This window comes from Accipiter gentilis, chromosome 2, assembly GCF_929443795.1.
Source record: "Accipiter gentilis chromosome 2, bAccGen1.1, whole genome shotgun sequence".
Classification (NCBI taxonomy): domain Eukaryota; kingdom Metazoa; phylum Chordata; class Aves; order Accipitriformes; family Accipitridae; genus Astur; species Astur gentilis.
Genome location: NC_064881.1, coordinates 4,668,753 through 4,682,276, shown reverse-complemented (window position 1 = coordinate 4,682,276; position 13,524 = coordinate 4,668,753). Strand labels below are relative to the sequence as shown.

At 35.5% G+C, this 13,524-nt stretch overlaps 1 protein-coding gene across 4 annotated transcripts in view; it reads left to right on the top strand.

Annotated features, from left to right (window-relative positions):
• SS18 (SS18 subunit of BAF chromatin remodeling complex) overlaps nucleotides 1-12,931 on the top strand; it is a 45,552-nt gene extending 32,621 nt beyond the window's left edge. For 2 of the 4 annotated variants that reach the window (XM_049820969.1, XM_049820978.1), the window contains exons 6-11: nucleotides 2,123-2,290; nucleotides 3,029-3,133; nucleotides 5,346-5,438; nucleotides 6,154-6,276; nucleotides 8,931-9,064; nucleotides 11,231-12,931. In XM_049820969.1, the coding sequence (XP_049676926.1) occupies nucleotides 2,123-2,290; nucleotides 3,029-3,133; nucleotides 5,346-5,438; nucleotides 6,154-6,276; nucleotides 8,931-9,064; nucleotides 11,231-11,257 (650 nt within the window). In that variant the 3' untranslated portion in view covers nucleotides 11,258-12,931. The remainder of the gene's footprint in view (nucleotides 1-2,122; nucleotides 2,291-3,028; nucleotides 3,134-5,345; nucleotides 5,439-6,153; nucleotides 6,277-8,930; nucleotides 9,065-11,230) is intronic. The other 2 variants (XM_049820985.1, XM_049820993.1) reach the window with 2 other exon arrangements.
• The last annotated feature ends 593 nt before the right edge of the window (nucleotides 12,932-13,524 follow it).

Below are 13,524 nucleotides of genomic sequence, written 5' to 3'. Positions count from 1 at the left end.
TGTTCTGGTTTCAGCTGGGATAGAGTTAACTGTCTTCTTTCAAAAGAAAAAACAAATTCAAAGTTCTCTTACCCCTCAAAACTACCCCATAAAACGGTTCTGTTGCATGAGACGATAGAGACCATGGTTCTTCTTTTACGTATCTTCTTAATAAGAGAGAGATGTGAACCAAACTGGAAGGAAGCCAGGCATTCTGTTATTAACACAATACACAGTCTGATACAGGGTAGTGAATTCTCATTGTGGCTCTACAAAGCGTTAATGAAGTTCTAATTTAAAAAGCAAACAGAAAACCTCTACATTGCACCATGGGGACCCAACACATTTTATCACATTGTATTGTGACTAATATTAATATTGTTAATTAACAAGCTTTCTTGAGATCTAGGAATATTACGGCAACAAGTTTTTATTTTTTTTCGAGGCTGCCTAATGTTTCTCAGTACCTCCAAAGAGAGGAGCGGTGAAGTAGAATGATCTAAATTACCTACTCGTTCAGAAGATCAAAAAAAGAAATATATTTTTGCTAAGTGAAAAATAATTATGGTATCTCAAACCACTTTTTTTCTTCAAAATCAGGACACAGAAACTGTGCTGAAGGGTGGAAGCATAACTGGATCATTTTAAGAGTGACCAATATTTACCTTAAGAGGAAAATGAAGCTTAACAGAACTAAGGCCACTTTGCTTCTCACTGAGACATTCCGCACAGGGGTTTAATGGGATTTAACTAACGCACTTTGAATTCATACCATTAATTAATTTGGCTTAACTTTCTCTCGTAACCCCACATAAACAGGATCTAAGTGACTATGTATTCCTTTCCTTATGTAAATCCATTGTCAGTATTGACTGTGTCTAGGTAATTTTCCAGTACTGTTGTTTCACATAGGACTTTCTGCTTGTGCTCCAGCACCTAGTTATTTAAAAATAGTAAATGCAATGGCAAAATCTAGCATACAGAAAACTAGACGATAACCTTCCATTTTCTCCTGGGATGGGGCTGAGGAGTGGCTGTGCTAGTTTGATGGTTTGATTTGTGAGATTGGTTAGTTGTTGTCTTAGTAGTTTATAAAATAAATTTTTTTAAAAGGAAAAAAAACCTTAGGGTTTCACCATTAGAAAGTGTGCAATATGTGTTAACTGGTTTGAATTAATGTATTATAAAAATATGTTGTTTTAAGAAGTTTAACTCCTTGTCACAACTCTTTCCTCCTCATATTTTTATACTGGAATAACTTTTCTGAAGTGGAACTACAGAGGATGTGAAGAAGCTGTTCTTTGTTATATCAATGTAACCTGCAATCTCATGTAACGAAATGGTGTAACCATAATTTTCATTGCTGTATGGTGTCAATAGAGTGCTCTTTTAACTGTCTGTTTTCATTACTGAAGTTTGCATTTCTCCAAGTTCAGCCTTAATCAGGTTTTCTCAGTTGATAAAACATGGACAGTACTTGATCTCTCCTGGTCTTTGCCTGTGATTCACAGAAACTTGGTGCATCTTGGTATGAAAGAAGCTTTTTGTTACAGGCTGCTTGGGACTGTTCAGTGGAGGGCAGAGCATATATTCCTGTGGGCCTTTCTGCATGCTGCCTGTTGTGTGATTGCCTGACTCACTGGTACATGTGGTTTGTCTTTACAGGCTAGATAAAATTGCTTATTTTGTGATAAGAGCTTGTTGATGAACTGCAACAACAACTACACGTGTATTAAAATTATGCCATGAAGAGTTTACAATGTTGACTGATTTTTCTATGACTTACCCAGGTTTCACTATCAGGTTTTCATCTACACTTTGCAGGAGCTTTTTAAAACAAACAGAAAATGGTGAAAGTGTTTCAGTTATCTTTGTGCATGAATAAACTGATGTCTGTGTAGTTTGAAGAAAAATCATCTAGAAAGCAGCCTTATTTAGGCCGAGTTCTATTTTGTAATTTGGTTACTGAATTGATTGCCTGTGTTTATATAGGTCCAGAAACAACGAATCCTTATGAGAGCACTAGAAATACAGAGCCTTTTTTGGTTCCTTTTTAAAGGTTGGGTTGTCAGTGTTCTTTTTGAAAGATTTACTCACAAATCATGTGTTACAGACAACATATTTGCTACTTTTCCTTTTGCAGGTCCAATGATGCACCAGCAGCCTCCCTCCCAGCAATACAACATGCCACAAGCAGGTGGCCAGCATTACCAGGGGCAGCAGCCACCTATGGGAATGATGGGCCAAGTTAATCAAGGAAATCACATGATGGGTCAGAGACAGATTCCTCCATACAGGCCGCCACAGCAAGGTAGGACTTAACTTCAGTGTTTTTACAATGATTTTAAATAACCATCTTTAAAACTATTTTAAATCACTTCCTTGCTTACACCAAATTCTGATCAAGTCATTGGGTGTAACAGACTTTGTTTGCAGACTCTTTTTGTTATCCTTTTAAGGGTGGCTCTTGCAGCAACAGATTACTGGTATCACCATGAAACATGAAGACAAGTATTTCTTTTGTTTTGAGTTCTTTCTGACAAAAAGTGTATAAAAATACACATCTCAGATATGCTGGTGCAGAATTCTGTTTTGATATTTAAATGATAGGTACAGAAAACGAACAGAGTACCTGCTTCATTCTGAATTTGCTCAATTACAAAAAAGGAACAATGTTGCACAATCTTGCTTCTTTCTGTTTTTTTTTCCTTCCAGTCCTTTTAGAAAAGGAATAACTTTATTTTTAACACCTTAGTGTGTTATACACATGTTCCTAAAATGAGCTCAAAACTGAAGTTTGATATATTATGTGCTCAAACTAGTGCAGCCAAACAACTCTTGTGTGTGTGTGTGTCTATAGAGATCTTTTTTCTTTTTTTTTTTTTTTTTTTTTTTTTTAAATAAACCAGATTACATATGTTGTCTGAAATGCAACGATATGGGTGGGGAGTACATTTGAGAAATATTTCTCATACTAGAATCAGAAATTAGCAGGCTTTATAACAGAGAAAACAAGTTATTTACGTATTGACTGGTTGTGGTTTTTCAGGCCCACCACAGCAGTACTCAGGCCAGGAAGACTATTATGGGGACCAATACAGTCATGGTGGACAAGGTCCTCCAGAAGGCATGAACCAGCAATATTACCCTGATGGTAATCTCTCATAAATGTTAACTTTCCCATTTTCTATACCTGCCCAATACTAATGTAGTCATATGCCCAAAATTAGGGAAAAAGGCAAGAATAGTAATTGGATATCATACCTCACATTTACAAAACTTTCCAAATTCAGAATTGTTACTACAGTTTAAGTTACTATGACTAGTTAATTATACAACTACTCAAAGCATGTAATTTCTAATACTCCCATTTGAATCTCTAACAACAGTTTTAGTATTGCAAAATGAAGTTCTGCAATTCGTTTATCTAAAAGCATGGAAGGCTCCTTAGCATATCTAGTATAATTGAGATGAATTAAAACAGTTGGAAAAACAGATGAATTAACTTTCTTATAAATAAGAGATGGGGCGATATCCTTTTATTAAAGATTTTATTGAAGTGGAAAAACTTGCTACGAAGATGTGGTTTTTCTGTAAATATTCTATTTTTTAACTTAGTGTTTAGTTTTTATATAAGTCGCACAAATGTGTTATTGCTGCTATGGTATGGGCCTTTAGTTTAATTTTTACAAAGGAATAAAATGGTCCCTGCCCTGAGGAGATTGTAATTGTGAATCCTCTTTAGAAGTCCCGCTAGTACTTTCAAGACAAGACCAGAACTTTGAATTTCATATATCTGTCCTCCTACCTCTTGAAATTTAGAGTGCTGAAGGCTATTGGATTGCGTTATAAGTTAGAAAAGTTGTAATTAACCTGTTTTTAGGCTGAGCAGAGACTGGGAGAACAAAGATGCTGACTCATGACTACTGTGATAACCGTGTGTGCAACTTAATGGTATCTTATGAAGTTCAAGGAATGTGGTAGATGTTAACATTTTAAAAATGTATACAAAGCAAAGCTGTGTAATTGCCAAAGCAACTACTTATTGTAAATAAAAGGATACAAGTTGTTTGAGTTTTAATTTGAATTAAATTGACTTTAAGTTACATCAAGCCATGTCTATGTAAGCTTACATGTGTTATTTTTGGAGGTATATGTGCAGAGTTACTTTACAAGTTGCATTAACTCTTAATTATTAAGCTTTCATTTTGGAACTTTTACGTTATACTCATGAACTTTAAATGTTTACAGGCAATTTAATTTAGTAAGGGTAATTCAATATTACCATCAACAGCTCTGTGGCAGCACAGATTAATTTTCTTAGACCTGTTCCTTCTAAAGATTCGTTCTTGATCATTACCTTATTATTACTCTTACGTAGAACTTAAAAAGAATATAAGACTTGTTTTAATTGTTATGTATTTATATTATATTCAGTCAATGACGTATGGTACAGTTGCAGAACTAATTACAAAAACCACTTAGTTTTAGAACTATTTTCTCCTTTCCTTATTTTTATTCCAAAATTTTATTCCAAATTTATATAATTTGTATAATTTAATTTCAAATTAAAACACAATTTTGGCTTGTTTTCTTGACCAAGTTAGCAAAAAGATATGTTTTGGTCATCTGTAAGACAAAATATATTTGTTCTAAAAATAACAACAGGTGGGGTGCTTACTGCATATATATTGGTTTCTTAATCAGAGATGCCTGTAGTCTCTGAAAAGAAAGGTTTGTTTGTAATGATCCTACTCAGGACTGGAATGTAAGAGGAATAGTTTTAAGACTTGTAGGAATTCTGTTTGTAGGGAAAACCTTGAGAATGTTGTTTTTCTGTCACTTAAAAGCAAAATCTAATGTAGACTGTGGTTCATAACTTCATTGAGCTTTATTTGTTATATTTCACACTGCTTTTAGCATATGCTTTTGAATTGGAGATCAGCAGAACAGGTGTTAGACAAAGTATGATAATTGCTTTCTTTGTTCATTCTAATTTAATTCAGGTTATTTACATGTGAAAGGCCTAAATGCTTTCTTTTTTTTCTTTTTTTTTTTTTTTTGAGTGAAAGATAAAGTACTTCTCCCCCCTGCCCCCCCAACAAGGATTATCAGAAGGTTAAGACCATCCCTTGCTGTGATGTTGCTAAAACTACTGCACTAAGCCTTTTTTTTTTTTCCTGTCACATGTTAATTCAATATGAAAGGAAATCATATTAATAAGTCTTTGGCTAATACAATTGAAAACTCTTTTTCATGTATATCCAGTTGAAATTTTTTTCATTTTTCTGAGAAATGAAATATTTTTAGCGTTTTCACTCAGAGGCCATTAACGTTTCTTCCTGTCTCTTGTCGAATTGATGTAGGTCATAATGATTACGGTTATCAGCAACCGTCGTATCCTGAACAAGGCTACGATAGGCCTTATGAGGATTCCTCACAACATTACTACGAAGGAGGTATCTATATACCTTCACACACATACGCACATACATTCCCTTTCCTCCCCCACCTGCAACGGGAACAAAAATTCTTACACAACACAACTTAAACCCATGCAAAGCTCTTGTAGAATACTAGTTGCTGCCTGTCTTGAAAATTGCAGGGAACTTGAAGCATTCAGAATAATTTCTTGCAAACACCTAAAATATATAACCACAATTTGCCATTTCTAACAACAGTAAAATGACTAAAACACTCTAGATATTTTTTTTTTTACCTCAATGGAAATTTTTATTTAAACATAAATTTGTTGGTTCAGTTGTATATCTTTTTGTGTGTGTATATATTTTGTATAATTATAGTGCCGTTAGGAAACAGCTTGCTGATCTTGTGTAGCTAGTCTGTGCTCTTGTAGCTGTCCTTAATTTTGTCTTTTTTTATTTTATTTAGCATAGTCATGATCTTATGACTGTGATGTTCCAGTAAATGTAATGCTCGTTTGGCAGAGATGCTGAAAATGCTGCAGTTCAACTTTGCAAAATTGGCTTTAACTGCAGTTTGTTTGGCCGAATTCCTTCTGTTTGGTTTGAGTTTTCTTTGTTTTCTTCAGTTTTTGAAATCAATATTGCATTTTCATTTTGTTCTTGTGTTGTTGGCTGTGCATCTTAGAAGGAAAAAAGTAATAAAGTAGGTATCTTTATAAGTTTTTGCTTTCTTGCAATGATTTTACAGGAAACTCACAATATGGTCAGCAGCAAGATGCATATCAAGGACCACCCCAACAGCAGGGTTATCCACCACAACAGCAGCAATATCCAGGCCAACAGGGCTATCCAGGACAACAGCAGGGTTATGGTAAGAGCCTGAAGACACAGAGAGCAATGACAGAAAAGACTAAGAGAGATCCTCATATGTTATTCTATCCCTGGTTTTACTGGGTTGAAAGGCCAGGCTTGTCCAAAAAAGCTGTATGCCTGCAATTTCACTGGTCCAAAACAAGAAAGTGTAGAAGACAGTATCTTTTGGGAAGTAGATCTATTGGCAATCTAGGATGATGTGGTAGAAAAAACCGAAGGTGACTGACTAGACAGTGTTATAACAGGCATCTGTAATTTAGAAAGACCAAGAAAGACTCTGCTCTTTTCTGTCCTCTCTAGGTGAACATGGTCAGGAGGGCATAAAGATGGCAAAGAGCCATTTATATACCCTTTCATCTTTGGACTTGCCATTTAGGGCAAAATCTTTTAAAAACTAATTTAAAATTTCATCCAACATACATGAATCATTCTTTTTAAATTCTTGTACTGATCAGTAAGGAAATGAATATAAGCATTGCCAATGCAGCTTTGAAGAGAGTTTGTCATATAAATTTGCACTAGTAGTGCAAACCTTTTGATGTATGGCAGGAATGAGAAATCCTCTGCCACAGGTGAGATAATGTAGTCCTTGGATTCAGGGACAACCTCCCAAACAGAAAACTTGTAGCATGTAATTTTTGTGCATTACTTCTGAAAACTTGAGGTCAGAAGACCATGCTGAAAATACTGCTCTTTTAAGTTTTACTTGCTTGCATATTGTAAAGCTGAACATACTTATCTCAGAAAAAGGAATCTGAAATCTAATTCCATATATTTTAACTTTTAGTTTTGTTGCAGGTTTAAGTGCTAAAACTTTCAGCATTGTGGGTATGCAAGGAAGTGCATGCATGACTTGTTTGCCATGCAGATAAATGCCAGATTTGCATTAAATACAGTATTAATGAGACAGAGTTAAGTTTCAAGAGGATCTTTAGCAAGTTTTCTCCTTTTGGAGGCTATGGATGAATTGATAGTTCTAAAATAATATTTATGTACTTATATTCTGCTAAACATAACATAGTAACAGAATGAAGATCAGAGTGAAGGTCCATCAGCTCACTATTCTAAATTTTGTAAGTAAAGAAATAAAATCTGACTTACTCTGAATATTTGGGTTAAGAAATACTAGAGGAAAGGAATGAAGAAATCTGTCGGAGCGACTTACCCACCATAATTTGTAAACCCAAATAGCATACTTCTCAATTTCTATATTGAAGTTCCATTTTTATTTAATAAAACCTGTCACTGAATATTTAGAATTCAACTGTAAAAAATCACCATGAATAAATAAAACCAAGTTTCATTTGTCAGATGAACACAGCACTTTTTAGGATGTAGTGTCCTTGCTCGATTTAATATTTAATTGCTTTCTAATTTGCAAAAATAAATCAGCATCCCAGTCATTATTATCAATCTTTAAGGTTTTGTTCCACTGTAGAAAGCTGAAACTGCATAGTTCAAGGGGTTTTGAGGCCTGAGGAGAATGGTAATAGCATATGGAGCTTTTCTTCTCCGGGTCATCTTTTTGACTGTCTTATAGATCCAGAATTACTGAAGGAGCTACCAGCTGATGTCATCTTAATATAGCTAGAACTAGCCTTCTCTAGCACTGAATTACATTATTGCTAAAACTCATCTGTTTTTTCTGAGGGGGGGGGGGGGGGGAAATGGTGTTGGTTTGTTTAAAAGAAAGTAATTCTGAAGAGTTGCAAATCTTGCTGACTGTGCCAGTTTTTAAGGGGTGGTGTTGAAAAAGCTAACTTAGATCCATTGGAAAAGATCCATATGGAGTGTCACTGAAATACACAGTACACTACCTCTCCCAAGGCAGGGGATGAGGTTAATTGTGTTTAGAACACAGCTGCACTGCCTGATGGTAGTAATGTGCAGCTTCCAGTGGTAGACAGGCTGAGTCCCTGTGAGTAGTAACAGAAAGAGTTTGTATTGACAAAAGAACAGCTTCCTTTTACAGCCAAAAAACGCTGGAGCCAAAGGCTTTTTTTCTACCCTTTTCCTGGAAAGTTAAGATGACCAGATGAGTATGGAGTAGAGGGTGCTTTTTTCCATCCCACAATAGTGTTTACTGTGTTACATCTCACATTTTATGCATGTAACTTGCTTGTCTGACATCCCATTTATGATTGCCTGCTGTAGTGCGAGAACTGACTTTCGAGCAGTGCAGCACTGCTAGTCTCTTCAAAAGGTCCAAATGCTAAATGCAGCTGATCATCTGGCTGTTCCTGGCATTACAAATTTCTGGAACTAGAGCAGCATACAGTAGGAGAAGAGTGTGCCTGCCTAAATCCTGGAAGTGCTTGTCTTTGTGATTTGTCATTTCTTGCCTTGTTCTTCCCTGTCCTATGACCTCGTGTGTGGAACTACATGCATTGATAATAAATAATTAATATATCAATAAAGGTAAAGGTTTCTGTGGTTAAAGCACAGGCCCTGTCAGCTAAGGTGCTTTTCCAGGGTGAGGGGAGCACCACTGATCCCTGTTATGTTTTTAAGAAGGAAGAGACCTAATTACACAGTAGTGATACTTGCAGCCTTGCTCAATTTTAAAATTCAATGGTTTTACTGTTCTTTTCCTAACACCCTAAGCAATCTTTCTTTTGTTTGTTTGTTTGTTTCCATTTTAATGATCTCCAGGCCCCTCCCAGAGTGGTCCAGGACCTCAGTATCCCAATTATCCACAAGGACAAGGCCAGCAGTATGGGGGATACAGACCCACACAGCCTGGGCCACCACAGCCACCACAGCAGAGGCCTTATGGATATGACCAGGTATTCTTTCATTTGATGAGAAAGTTGTGATTCTTACTCATTTGATAATCTTAGTTTCTTGTGGACGTTTAAACTAACGAACTTGAGGACATGGTCTGTCAGGTGTGTATATACAATTCTTAGGGATTTTCTTTCCAGGCAAGTTACCCAGAACCATTTGTCTGGAGGTGTGATTAGTCATTCTCTTATGCGTTTGCAAGGTGAGACCCTCCAGGCAATATTTTTGGACCTTAAAAATTAAGGTGATCTGTTTCATAGCCTCATGGTGAATGACTAATATGAAAGATGAGGTTCCTAAATCTCATGGTAGATCATTCTTCATTACTGCTTTGCAATAAAAATGGTTGAATTGATTTTCCACAAACACAAATCCTCTCCAGTTGCAGAATTGCTTCAGGTGTGCAACAGAGGTCCTTCTACTGTAGAGCTGTGTAGGGAGACATGAAGCCTATTTTTGCACAGATTTTCTCCACGCAATGTAAAGGAACACTAAACATGGGAAAGAGGTGACCTGCAAATCAACCTGCTGCTTTCCTATCACTGCTAATATAAGTTTAAACCAAAAAAGAACCGCCACAACTTTAGGCTGGAGTTGTAGTGGAGGACTCCTGTAAAAAAACTGTCTTCTAATTAAAGGATGAAGTGGAAGTTTTATTCCTGTAGAAGGTACTAAACTGTAAAAATTAATCTTTGCAATATGAATCCAGAAATATCATTAAAACACACGCTATTACTTTCTCAGCATAAATAAAATGGAGATTAACTAAATATACCTTACGATCAAGTTGAGGTTCTAGTGTTTAAATAAAATCCTGATATGTCAGTAGAAGATGAGTTGAACTTTCAAGAAGAACTTCCCCTTGGAAATAAGAATAGCCACAATTGCCTGCATTTTTAAAGGAGAACAGTTGGCTTCCTTTCTACAGAAATTAGAAAATACAAGGAAGAAGGAACAAACTCTTTCAGTGTGGTAGTTTAGAGATGCAATTACTTCTAATTACTTAACAGATAAACAAAATGCTTATGCACTGAAGTAATAGCTTCCTCCTGCAAATAATAAGCTACAGAAAAATGCTTTGCTTGTGGCAAATGTAGGGTCAAGGAAACTTAATCTCAATTTGCTGAGTTTCTTCCAGCTTGCTTTGCAGTAGAAGTGGATAACCCTCTCTGTAGATAGACTGTCCAAACTGGAGGAGTAGAGCCTAAGTTCCACTGGGAAACTCAATTATAGAAGACCTCTCTTTCATACTAGCCATTCCCATAGGAATTGCGCTGCTTAAATTCTCATCTGGCAGCTGTTCTGAAACTCTTCTTCCTGACTGATTGCCATATTACAATGGAAAAAACTGACATTGTAACATAAAACTGGAATTTAAAATACTGCCTTATCATGATGGTACTTAATGTGGAATGGTGGCAGGACTGCGGTTTGGAGAATGTTCGCTTCCTAGCACACTACTTGTTTCTGCAAGCCTTGAACCCTGTGGTGAAGGATCATGGTAAGCATGTAGCATTGATGCTTTCACCTCTGCCCTCCTCTGCAGTACATGACATTCTGTCAAAAGAAATAGAGAATATCAATAAGGGTAATAATTCTGTGTGTCGGATGTATGGAGTAATTGATTCCCATAGGATATGTTGACTAGTTCTTTATGTTCACTGGGATGTGCCTTGGTTTTTGAGATCCATGTATCAGCCCATTCTGTGATGCTTGATACATGAATATTTTTAGGTATCTCTAAAGGCAGGTTAGTTTCCTAAATTACTTTGAATTTAGGTGACCTTGTCTTTTTGAAATAATTTTCAAAGTTTAGGTGGGAAGTAATTCCCATTTTTTATTTCTGATGGTGTTCTGCAAATTTTACAGTAGTCTATTGAATCCAAAGGTATACTTTTCTGGTCAAATTAGGTTCCTAGCTTTAAATCCATATCATCAGTCTTACTTTTTACATTAAAACACAAAGGTTTTTTAGTGAGATGAAGCTGTACCACTTACTCATATTGGTTTATCATTTATTGTTATTTGTTTCCACCTTTTAACATCATAGTTTATTTGGATGGTCTTCTGATTTCAGCTTTTAATACAGGAAAATATGCCTTGTGGTCTAATGATGTATTTTGATGTGGTTTGTTTGTTTTTTTTTTTCTTGTTTTTTTTTTTTTTAGGGTCAGTATGGGAATTATCAACAGTGAAAAAGTACTCACATTCCAGTAGGCAATATCTATTAGCAGCCATATTGTCTCCTCAGCACTGTGGACATGTTCCTGAGATGAGAACCTCCCATTCCATCTAGCTTTTGGAAAAATCTTGTGGCTGTTTTATGGTATACAGTCTTTATGGGTTAATTGTTAAAGACTGTAGATTCTCAGAAACTGATTTCACATCTCTACTCTAGATGGCAATATTGGACAGAAAATATGTGACATAACAATTTGCAGTGAGTTGAGAACTGTATGTCAAATAGACTGTTACAGACTGAAAGGTGCGAACAGCTTTGTATGTTTATGAAGGTTATGGGAATTTAATATTTTTTCCACAGATTTTTTTTGTAGGGGGAAAGGGGAAATGCACACTTTTTACAGCAGCAATATTTTGTATATTATGTTTTTCATGTGGTGAATATGCAAGACAGTACACTACTCGCTGGGCAGGAAAAGAAATCTACTGTTAAAAATGGGTAGGGGCATGATAAGTGCTTGATTGTATAAGTCTCGAAATGGTGTACAATAAAGATAACAGTGAAAAAAGATGGAGAGCATCATACATCACTGATAGGTCCATGTACAAAGAATGAGAATCCCAGTTATCTAAATGGGAACATAATTAAGGACAGTATAATATAGTCTTGTGCAAAGATTAATTTTTTAAGCTTTTCAATTTTTCTGAGTGAGGCATTTTTGTAAAAATTGTTTCTAACATAGTTTGACAATTTTCTGCAACATTTTTTGGGTAACAAGATAAATGTTTGGGGTTTATTTCTCAAGTGTTTTGTCACAGCTTTGCATAAGCAAGCTGTAATCCCTCTTAATAATTGCAATAACAAAGAAAATGACAAGTGTTAATTTTACTTGGCTTGAATATGCAAAGAACTTGAAAAATAATATGGAGGTCAGGACTGTATTGTATAAGTGTATTTTAACCTTTAGTTGAATAATTTGTATGTATCAAAATAGCCTAGATGACTTTGTAAAGCCTATCTAAATTTTCCTAATTGGGAGTTAATATCTTTAGAAAGGGGGCATTTTTTGTGTGTGTCCATTTTTCTTATTGGTTAACATGAGACCAAGGGATGTTTTATGACATCAAATATAAAACCTGTTGGTGAGGTAAATGCCAAATTTTGTTTTGAACTTCATTAATGCTTATAGTGTTGCATGTGAGATAGAGGCAGCACCTTGATAATAGCATAGTACACAAAAAATTGGTTTTGAGACTGTCCTGCAACTGTATATCAGATGAATAAATGGATATCCTGTTGTGCAGGAATATATGTGTTCAAGAATTCCTGGCAACTTATAAATGACAAAACTGAAAATTAGCCCAGGAGTAAATTTTTTTTTTTTCAGTTGGCAATCGTGTTTAGGGTGGGGGGCAGGGGGAGAGAAAAACAACTGGTGTTCATAGTAAGTATGACATTATACATGGAAGACAAGATTTTCAATTTGTTCATTTTTAAAGGGAAAACAATTTTCTTAAAGTCAGTAGAAAATACACATCAAGGTTTGAACAGATATGGCATGAGGAACATTATTATGAATGAAATGCTTGTAGGTTCTGTGCCAATTTTCCACCACTGTGTACTTCATTGCTATTTAAAACTGTACTCCATCAATTCTAACGGAAGAATAAATTATTTGTGATTTTAATTTTCTCATTTGTTTCTTTAAATTAGATCCCTATCACTCTGATGTCTCATCTGGAGACTCTGCTGTGGGTTTTTATTTTATAGAAGTTTGGCCAGAATAACCAAACTGTATTTGCATTCTAGGACTTTATCAAAATTCTCTTGCCATAGCCAAGTTAATTAGAATTAACTGTTCAGTAATCAGCGTGTTGTGTAGGTTGTTTGTTGCAAAATTCTTTCTCTGAAAATGAAGGTCCATGAGGCTATAATCAAGATGACTGAATTAGATAAATGAGTTGAGGACGCAAAAATGTGTTGAACCCAACCTGGTGTAGATATGTTATCTCATTTGAAATAAGCTCAACTGACATTAAGAAATAATTTGTCTTGCCAGCCCATCTTCTGTTGTCTTATTCTCCTTTTTAATGGAAAGTAAAATTGCAATTTTAATAAGCAGAATTTCCTCCAGGGTTTCCCTCCTAGAGACTACTGCATTTGCAAGGTTTAATTGTTTTATAACGGTCCTGTTTCGTAAAACTTTTTAATTGGTGGTGACAAAAATTACCTTATTCCTCTGATACTATGCCAGAAGAACAACTTGAGAGGAGATAGCTC